Below are 10,301 nucleotides of genomic sequence, written 5' to 3'. Positions count from 1 at the left end.
AGAATGCAGTTACCTGATGAGAAGCAATGCAAAGAACAATTCAAATAATTTAAAAAGCTGGTTAGATATCAGGTTTCTTTTGAAAAAGTAATCTTATGAATTTAAGAGAAGTAGCAGATAAATTACTGAAATGGCTAAACCAACAGTGCACACAGAAACAAGCTTTTTTTTTAGTAGGAATCAACTTATCTGGAGAAATTGTGACCAATTGGAGACCGATACGAGTCAAAGGGGTTCAAAGCCTATGCATGGTGGAGTGCCTGTCATCCAAGCTTCAAAGCAAGAAAATATAATACATACTCTATTAGCAGGACTAAAATTACAGGAAGTTCCAAAATTGTGTTGGGCGTCACAATACAGTGAAATGCAACTACTTCGTTTTCCTACTTCCACTTAAGATTTGTAATGCAAGACAAAACCCTTTCAGTACAGAGCTCTTTATTATAGTGCATTTTTCAGACAAACTATACTATGGTTTAAAAAAAACATACAATTCAGATGTAGGCCCAATTGTGCACCAATTGTCTGGAGTAAATTTATACAGGAAGTAATCAATTTCAACTTTAAAGCGTTAACACTCAACTTAAATCATTCCCTAGGATTCAGAAATTGAAATATGCAAAAGACATTAGGATCTCGATTCCTTGCCCCGTCCCCCCGCCAACCACCCCCACAACAAAAGCTGCCAGTCTTAAACCTTTTGCAAAAATGTAAAAAAGCAAACAAAAAAAGGGTTGCTGGGAAAATGTCCTGCACTTACGGGTGACTACAGTATGCAGTCTGTGCATGCCCTCACTGAAGCTGGAGGTGAATTCATTCAGATGAACATATTTCGAGAATCCACAGAACCAAGCAAAATTTTAAACGTACAGTTCTGGCGTACAGGAACCGTATGTGTTTGTCAATCTTGAGAAAAGGTATAGAACAGATGTGCTCATCTCATTGTTGTAGATGTCTCACATTCAGACAGCAGCTGCAGCAGTGACGCTGCACTCCAATCAAAGGTATGTGCCAGGCAGAAAGAAAACACTTGGGACATTGATTAAAGAAACCAACACGAACCAGCTAGTTTGATCATATACTAGTTCGACTCGAGGGAGTTCTCTGAACACGGTCCTTCTCGTTTGCTATCCTTACCTACAACCTCCAATCACTGCTGGTACAAAGGGCCTCAATGGAAATACTTACTGTGTTATTGCAGAGCAGTTGTAGGCATTTTAATTAAGAAGCCTGCAACAGTTAACACTACAGGCATCAAACAGCATTCATTATCATAACTGTAACCCAGACTTTGCAATGCAGGTTTAAACCAGTTAGTTGGATTTGCAAGTACAGTGCTGTATACTTTTACCAACAAAGGAAGGTCCTTATCGGCAGATGGTGGGGCCCACCTCTAACAGAGGTGGTCCCAAATATAGCAGTGGTTGTTTGTGGGTGTAAGCTCAAGCATGCGCTTACCTGTAACAAAACAGAACTATTATTCACATAACGAGCAAAAAACAATTTTCCAAAGTATACCTTTCACAGTTATTTTATTTTTTAAATTTACTGCACAGATCCTCTCCCTCCCCCCTTAAAATCCCACAGACACCAAACCCCATGAGAATCTGCAACAGACAGATAGGCCCTCTGGGATAGAAATAAACTTAAATTGTTAGTAAATGACAATAAGATATCACTGTACATATTCCTTCCAAGTAGTGAACACCCACTGATTTGTAGGATATTCTGTACAAAACAGGAGTGGGAGCAGGTATCTCAGAAGCCTCTCTTCTCAACCTGGGGATGACCAAAATGCCTAAAAGAAAACGTATATGCAAAGTGGTAAAGTGTTTAAGCATGCGTGTGCACTCATTTCCAACATAATGGATGCGTGTTATTCAGAGATTTAGCAGCACTATTACAGACAGGATCCCCGATCAGAGGAGGTTCGTAGACAGACCTGTGTTTCGCAATAAGTAAATACTGCATAACTGTTGAAAGAAATTGGTAACTGCAATGAAGAAAATAGTGACTAGGGATACGCAATTTAGTATTTCAGGATTCTGTAGACAGCTAGAGTGTGATTTGAAGTACACACACAGGAAGAGCTTTAGCACCCTTCTTTTGAGTCAATCAGTTTCATACTGACAAGTTGAAGACAAACCAGCAAAGCTTCAAGTAGGCATTTCAGTGGCAGATGGCCTCAGGAACACAGGGTTTGGATGGCTGTTGGCCATCCTGCAAATTACTCACATGTAAATGTCCCACAAAGTCCCCAACAAGCCCTCCGCTGAAAAGAAACGATATGACCACGAGCTACAGAAATGATGTTAGTGTTAATACTGCTCCAACAGCATGTATAAGGCACTGTGTGAGATTGCTGCTCCCACTCCCAAACACAGACACACACGCTCTCACGCTGGCGGACAGAGAACAGGGACTACTGTTCCTGCCGAGATGATTGGGGGATGGAATGGATCACTTGTGGTTTTTCAGCTGGTTGGAGAGCCAGTCCAATCCCTCGTAGAGGCCATCACCACTTGTCGCACATGTGGATTGGATGTACCAGTTTCTGTGACGAAGGCCGTGCAGACCCAACTTGTCGGTTATCTCTGCCGCATTCATAGCATTGGGAAGGTCCTAAAAGGTACAGAAAATTAAGTTTACTAAAGAAAAACATAATGCCCTTATCACTAATATTCTGAAAAACACCTGCACTAACTGCCAACAAGAAAACAGAATATTAAAATGAAGTGTGCTTTACGTAAAGACTTGCCCAACTCTGTCCTAAAAGGTTACAAGGGTAGCTAAATACTCAGTAGCTTTCCACACAATTGGGCTTTCACAGATATTAAATCCTAAAGCCGGACACCAGTAACTAGCGACTCCTATAGGCAGACATCTTACAATTTAGGCCAGAACTAAACGGCAATGAACAGCTCAAACTTAGTAAAGGTAACCTTTTCCCCTGCAACCAATTGTGCAAGGGGCTCCTTTGCAAAAGCGGATGATCAATTTCTACTTCAAGATGGTGGTTGTTCATTTCATATTTCTTCATCACCCTCAATTAACGGGTGGACCTGAAAACCCAGGGGCTATCACACATTAAGCTTTAGAGTAACAACTATCAACCGACATACCTTTTCCAGCAAAGTAGAAGATCCATAATGTGTTAAAACAAACACCCTATATTCTAGGCTTAAAGGTGGGCTATGACCAAGAGTTACTGCCCTTCGGTGTCCATCTGGTGGCCTCTGTATTGAAGTGTATCTTGCTAAAGAGGACAATAACGAGCATGGGGTGTGAACTTTGTAAGTGTTCCCTTGCACTGCTGCAAGAGCTGGCCACACTATGTGACAATAAATGCACTGCGACATGCAGGGCCACCAGTCAAACTTTCAACACAGGGGATGCAACAGAGAGAGCTAGAGGGGAAAAGGAAATACTTGTACTTCTCATCATGGGCACTGCAAATCAACTAAAGAATCCCGAGTACATCCCATCTGTAATCATGCATCAAATGTTAGGAGGAATTTATGAGATCGAGTTCCCTTTTAAAACGGGCAGTGTCACTTTTGCATGCTTGGCTATCATTCCTTTTTCAATCCTCTTGCCGGCACAGTTTGGGACACATTGTATATAAAAAATAAATATGTATTGCGCTTTTTGGAGCTATAATCTGCAAAAATAAACTAACGTCAGGCTGGTAAAAAATGTCATTAAATGCATCTAAACCATTACAAATACATTAACAGTGTTCCGACATTTAATAATACCAAAGGGCCATACGAGAATTAAACCTGCATGTTTAACTGCACAAATAACTAGCTTGTGCTCAAATGTCAACATTCCACCCAGTTTTACAATGGGTGGATACACCACAACGTAGTGGTCAGAACCATACAGTGACAAACGGATCATTTATGTACACTAGTCGATCACAAAACCAGTTCACCTCTATGGACTAGCCAGAGAGGAACGTACACAACTCACCTGTTTGTTTGCAAATACTAGTAAGACAGCGTCTCGGAGTTCATCTTCTGCTAGCATTCGCGTCAACTCTTCCCTAGCTTCGTTTACCCTCTCTCTGTCATTACTGTCAACAACGAATATCAAGCCTGTGGAGACAAGGATCGATAAGTATTTAGTCAGCCCTTGCTACCGCATAATTTCAGAGTTTCAAACAGTACAAGTAAAGCACGATCAATACCAAACTCAAAGGAAGCCCATGTGCAGGAAGGTTTTCTATGGCTCTTTCTTCATATGATTAGAAAAATCCTCCCACAATTAGAAAAGCTTATCCTCTCTCAACCTACTGATGGAAAATGTCAGACAGCTGGCAAGGCTAAACTCTCACGAGCGGAGCAGAAGTTACTCACTGTAGTGGCTACCTTACTCCTAGTCCATAGTTCCCCTTTCATCCATACTTGTGGGACATTCTGCCCTTTGGGACAGGAGCGGAACATTTTTGGAAAAAAAAAAAAAAAAAGCATAAAAAATGTTTATTTTTAGGCGGGGCCAATGCACGTGGCCGTAAACCCGTCCACCTGGGCTCCGCCACGCGCATCGCTCTTCAGTCCTTTTTATCATCAGGTCAGACCATTTAAGCAACAGGATACTTTTTAGAGGGGACGGCGGGCGGGCATAAGGCGGAAAGGGGTCTATGGACTCTAAGGCACATAGGGGCGTGGTCTGGGACCCGGTACTTCTTCTCGTACCGGTCCCTCTTCACAGGAGCCATGGATGGGTTCTTCAGCAGTGACAGTCCTTAGTCACAGAGGTCGTTCAGTAATGGGACTGAGATGATGGTCTTCCTCTTGGCCTCCCATCATTGGGAGAGGAAACCCTCCTCCTGCTGTTCGGGGCATCGCTGGAACAGCTCCGATGCCCTGGCGATCATGGCGTGAACGGATCCAATTTCGTCGTGGGGCAGGGGTATATGTCCTGGGCAGGGGGTGATGGGAGATCCGTCCCGTCGTCACCACCGTCATCCGTCCCAGGCGTTTCCATTCCAGTCTCATCCCTGGGGGGGGGGGGAATGGAGGTGAAGGATGGAAGGGAGGGGGAGGATGGATTAACCTCTGCTTGTTAGGTGGGCTCTCCGACGGTCCAGGCGCCACTGGATTGTCCGCTGGGGGCAAGGGCAACCTTGTCCTGATCTCCGTACACAGGGTCTGCAAAGCCATCAGGATTGCTCCTGAATTGTCCTATGGCGTAGGCATTGGTTGCGACGGCTGAGGTGCGGGGTCCTCAGTTTCCTCCGCGGCCCGCTGCTCCTCGTCGGCCCCACTGTTGCTCTCTACATCCGCCTCGTAGGGATCCCTCACGTAGGACCAGACTTCCTCAAACTTCTTGTCCAGGATCTTTCTGACGCCAGCTCATCCTCGGATGTGGTATCTGTATCTGTTATGGCTACTGTGCCCCCCCCCCCCCAACCCCTCTTTCTCGTCCCGGGGTTTCACAGGGGTCTTCTCGATAGGCTGGAAAGAAGACTCCCTCCGGGGTGGCAGGGAATCTGGGCCCAGAAGTAGTCTTCACTGGGGTAGCCTCCACAGGCTTCGCAAGGGCCGCCACGACTCCTTCAATCGAGGCCTTCACCGGGTGAATCAGGGCCTTCACGACGTTGGGCGCATCTGATGCCTTCACCTTAGGGGGAGGGTCACCGCCTCACACCCCCCCCCGCCCCTTGGCTTTCTCCTGTCTGGATCGACCAGGTCTTCTCCTGAAGCTTACCCGGGTTCTCCGACTTCCTTTTCCCCGAGCCAGAGCATTGGCTCGTGGATGATGGAGTCAGTGACATCACGCCCTGCCTGGCAGCCGAGGAGCCCGAACCAACGGCGCTCACGGTGCTTTGCCTTTTGTTGGGCCCCTGTCGCCCGACCACCCTCAAAGGTCTTAGACGACAACTCTGACAACTTCTCACCTGCTGCTGGGCTCTCCCCCTCCAGCCAGTTGGTGAGCCGAATACGACGGTCCTTCATTGTCCGGACGGACATGTTCTTACATAACGCAGTGCTCCACGTGCGACTTGTCGGCGTGTAGGCAGTAGAGGCACCGGGAGTGCTCGTCCAAAGACTTTCTGCAGTCCACATCCTGGGCAGTTCCTAAATAGCTTTCCAGTAGGTGTCGAATCTCCCTTGTCCTGGGCAATGTTCAATCTGGCTAGGCCTCAAAGGTCTTCCTGAATCCTCCAAGAAGTTGAACTCGACAAAAATCCACCCTTGAGGGGCGTAGAAAATTCCAAAACGGGTCCCCGTTTATCGGTGGATCTTGAGGTTTGAATTGACCGAAAAAATAAGAGTAAACTCGTTGAAAAAACGCCATACGCAGTTAAAGCTCGAGAGCTACAGCACGAGGACTCCCAACACTTGAACGTGCGTTAAAAATCTGAAGCTGGCTGCCAGAGGAGGGGCTTAGGTAGAGGGCAGTATGACTCAGACCAGTGATTGGTTATTAGTAGAAAGAGAGTTCAGAAACAAAACTGATCTTTTTCTTTACCGAGGATTCCCAGCCTGACGGGGAATATTCATGAGCATGTGAATCCATGCCAGACCCCATGCTGGAGAAGGGGAACATCGGGAGTTACCCCGGTACGTTTAGTCACCTTGAGAGGGACGTCGAGCCGAGACTCGGTACAGTTAATTCAGATGTGGAAACCTTGGAGCTGACCGCGGTAACAGCCCCAGAAGTACTGGGACTAACTTTAGCCCCCGAAAGGGAAACCTCAGAAGATCTGGTTTTGGCAGCCCACTTGCAGGGGGACCTTGGAGGAAACCGCAGATCACCTGTTAGATCCTTTGCGGGACTCCTCAAGGAGATCCCTGGTAATAGAGCCACTTGAGCACCTCCCGGACCTAGAAGACCCTGGGAAGGAGTCCCCTGGCCGCGGTGCCCTGAACAGGAACAAACTTACCGGTCATTTCCTTTTTTCTTCAATGAAGAGCTGTAAGTGCGGTAGAGGAACACGTTGAAAAGACCTCTTCCCACCTGACAAGTCGACGCTGGAGTGCCCGGACGGAGTGGGAGTCGCAGGAGAAGCAAAAATCCCAACTGTGTTCCGGGCCCAAGCACTCCAGACAAAGATTGGGGATCCGCCCTTGTGAACGACGTTCACAAGTTGAACAGGACACGAATCCCAGATGCTCCAGCATAGACAGGAAAGATTATAATGGAACCGGAGCAGGATTGAAGGACAAACGAACAAAAAGAAACATATTCCCAGTGATGCAAGTGCGTCTGACCCAGACCGCTCCGAGAAAAGGACTGAAGTGCAATGCGCGGGTGGCGTTCAGGAAGGCGGGATTACGGTCACACGCGGTGGGCACGAGTAAAAATAAAAGGACAAAAACATTTAATTTTGTTATGCTTTTTTAAAAATGTTTTTTGAAGTGCTCCGGTACCATCCCGAAGGACAGAATGTCCCACAAGTATGGAGGAAAGGGGACGGACGTAGGAGTATTATAAAATTCCTCCACCCTGTTTGCCTGGATTCTTGGGACGTTTCGAATGGGGCCAGGCAATCCTCGTTACAATCCTTTTAAGCCTTTGGTTGTGTATAGGCAAATCACATTCACAGGTGATCCGGTGCTTGAAGGACAGTTTCATGTAAAAACTGGGGGGTGGGGAAGAGATCCTGGTCAGGCCGAACATGGTCCTTGAGGGTTATTAGGGTTAGGGCAGAGATCGAGGAAGGCAGACCGTCTATGTCAGAAAGAAGGCATTTTATTTCCGTGATCAGGCTGTTCACCTCTTTGATCGGTTTGAACATCCGAGGAGTTGGTTATGCGATTCTCCTGGAAAGGTTAGACTGCCCGATTTCCATTTACCCACGTCGGTGGCACCCTGCTCCCACTTAGTGTTATAACACTAAGCTCCACTACAGGGCCACCATACTTTGAATAGGAAAAGGATGTGTAAAAATCAATCTTTACAACATACCCGCCAAATGGCGTGGGAGCGCAATAGCAGATCAAGTCGCAGTTACACTGCAGTTAAATAAATCAATATGTAGATCGATAAAAATCAATTTCACATTACACTTGCTGTTAGCCAGGGACACAAGGTGCGGGCTAGGCGGCTTATCAGGGCTAGCCTGCTGTGACTTACCGCATTCAGCAACCGCCCTTGCCTACAGACGGGCTTCATAAAACGTCTGAAGCTACCCCACAAGGTAGCAGCCTTCTTGAGCCGGATAGGCTTTCCCAACTCCACCACCACCCACCGCACCCCCTGAGGCGTGCCAGAGACTAGCTCCGCTGACTCCAGGGTTTGCCTGCTCAAATACTCACCCCAACACTTGCCTGCTCAGACACTCTGCTCACTCCAACGTCATGGCGCGCTGCTTCAAATGGGCACCGGTACAGACGGTTAGAGGAAGAGAGAAATGTCCCAGCCATCAAGCCGCACCCAGAGAGGGCTGCTTCCGACGGAGCCACAGCAAAACATGCTAGCCTCCTCCCCTGGCTCGGTCAGGCCTCCCATAATGGGAGTGTCTGGGATTTTGTTACTGCTTTATAGTTTACCACCTGGGTAGCCTTGCTACTTGTTGAAAGCAGTTGTCCACTGGAGGGGTACAGGGACGCCAATACCTCACCAGGACCGTTCTGGGTTGCTCCCACTCAAGTCTTCCCTGTGGGAGGTCATGATACAAGTGAGCTATATTCATCCCAGCGCCTGACTATTTATCATTGAGGAACTATCTTCCCATATAGCTCTACAACGTGGTACCAAACAAGGGTGACGACTCAGCTTCTATATTCTTTACATTTGAAACCACTTCTTGCCAATATTAGACCAACTGAAACTATTCATGGGATAGACTTCGGTGGTGTCTCATAAGGAACAAGTTACCTGTAGCTGTTCCCCAGCATGGGTCTGGCATGGATTCACATGCTCATGAATATTCCCCGTCAGGCTGGGAATCCTCGGTAAAGAAAACTAGTTTCAGTTTAGTTTCTGAACGGTCTTTCTACTAGTAACCAATCACTGGTCTCTGGGTCATACTGCCCCCAGCCAATGACTGCCCTCTACCTAAGCCCCTCCTCTGGCAGCCATCTTCAGATTTGGTAGCCGCAGAGGGGTAGGAGGAAGAGTTCGAATGTGAATCCATGCCAGACCCATGCTGGAGAACGACAGTTGCAGGTAAGTAACTTGTTCCTTCTCCAGCATGGGGTCTGGCATGGATTCACATGCTCATGAATACAAGAATACATAGCAGTACACACATGCACAACCACGGGAGGTGGCAAGGCTCAACATTAAGCATTACATCAAACTCAACATTAAGCATCTTACCTCCTCACCAGGCTCACTTGGATAGGGCTGGGGATCTGGTGCCCCCCGTTTCCGGATGTAGAACGTGGTGGTGTTGTCGGTGAAGACCCTTACCACCTTGCCCTTGAGGGACAGAAGGAACGACCCGAGGGCCCAGCACATGGCTCGGAGCTCCAGGACATTGATGTGTAACGACTTCTCCTCCGGGAGCCAAAGGCCTCTTGCGTGGAGATTTCCGGTGTGTGCTCCCCATCCCTCCAGGGAGGTGTCTCCGTCGTCACCGTTTCCTGGTGTGCCGGGGTCTGGAAGTCCATGCCCGCTACCGAAGGCGCACGGGTGCCCCACCACCGGATCGCTTGGCGGAAAGTCTCGTTGAGTGAGATCCGGTCTTCGAAGCTGCCTGCCGCTTGCATCAAACGGGTGCCGAGGAACTCCTGCAGAGGTCGCATCCGCAGCCTTCATTGGCGCACAAGGTAGATGCACAAGGACATCATGCCGAATAGGGACTTGATGGAACTCACCGTAGCCACGTCTATGGGCAACAGCCGTTGTACCTTGCCCAGGATGGCCTTCGTCCTTTCCTCTGACGGCAAAGCCAATTGCGCCACTGTGTCGAGCCTGGCTCCCAGGAACAGGGCGACTTGCAACGGTACCAAGTGGGATTTCGCGAAGTTGACAGAGAATCCCAGAACCGTGAGCAGTTGGACGGTCTTCGCTGTATGATCGACGGCGAGTTCTCTCGACTTTGCTCGGATGAGCCAATCATCCAGGTAGGGGTCGACGTGGATCCCCTGCAGGCGCAGCCGTGCCACCACTGGTGCTAGGCACTTGGTGAACACCCTGGGCGCCGACTTCAATCTGAAGGGAAGGGCCTTGAACTGATAGGAACTTTCGATGTCCTTTGAGAATGGGGATTTGGAAGTAGGCATCCTCCAAATCCAGCGACGATAGGAAGTCGCCTTCCTCCAGCTGTCCAAGCACGTGCTGGAGGGTGACCATCCAGAACTTCTGGGACTTGATGTACTTGTTTAGACGACAAAGGTCCA

The 10,301-nt window shown here is 48.2% G+C and overlaps 1 protein-coding gene across 3 annotated transcripts in view; it reads right to left on the bottom strand.

Annotated features, from left to right (window-relative positions):
- Nucleotides 1-1,515: 1,515 nt before the first annotated feature.
- Nucleotides 1,516-10,301, bottom strand: part of LOC138521376 (ADP-ribosylation factor 1-like) — a 234,865-nt gene continuing 226,079 nt past the window's right edge. For all 3 annotated transcript variants that reach the window (XM_069634166.1, XM_069634164.1, XM_069634165.1), the window contains 2 exons: nucleotides 3,976-4,100; nucleotides 1,516-2,622 (listed from right to left, as the gene is read on the bottom strand). In XM_069634166.1, coding sequence (XP_069490267.1) covers nucleotides 2,461-2,622; nucleotides 3,976-4,100 — 287 coding nt within the window. In that variant the 3' untranslated portion in view covers nucleotides 1,516-2,460. The remainder of the gene's footprint in view (nucleotides 2,623-3,975; nucleotides 4,101-10,301) is intronic.

This window comes from Ambystoma mexicanum, chromosome 13 (assembly GCF_040938575.1).
Source record: "Ambystoma mexicanum isolate Mex_15411 chromosome 13, UKY_AmexF1_1, whole genome shotgun sequence".
In the NCBI taxonomy this organism is placed as follows: Eukaryota; Metazoa; Chordata; class Amphibia; order Caudata; family Ambystomatidae; genus Ambystoma; species Ambystoma mexicanum.
This window is presented reverse-complemented; position numbering and strand designations above follow the sequence as displayed.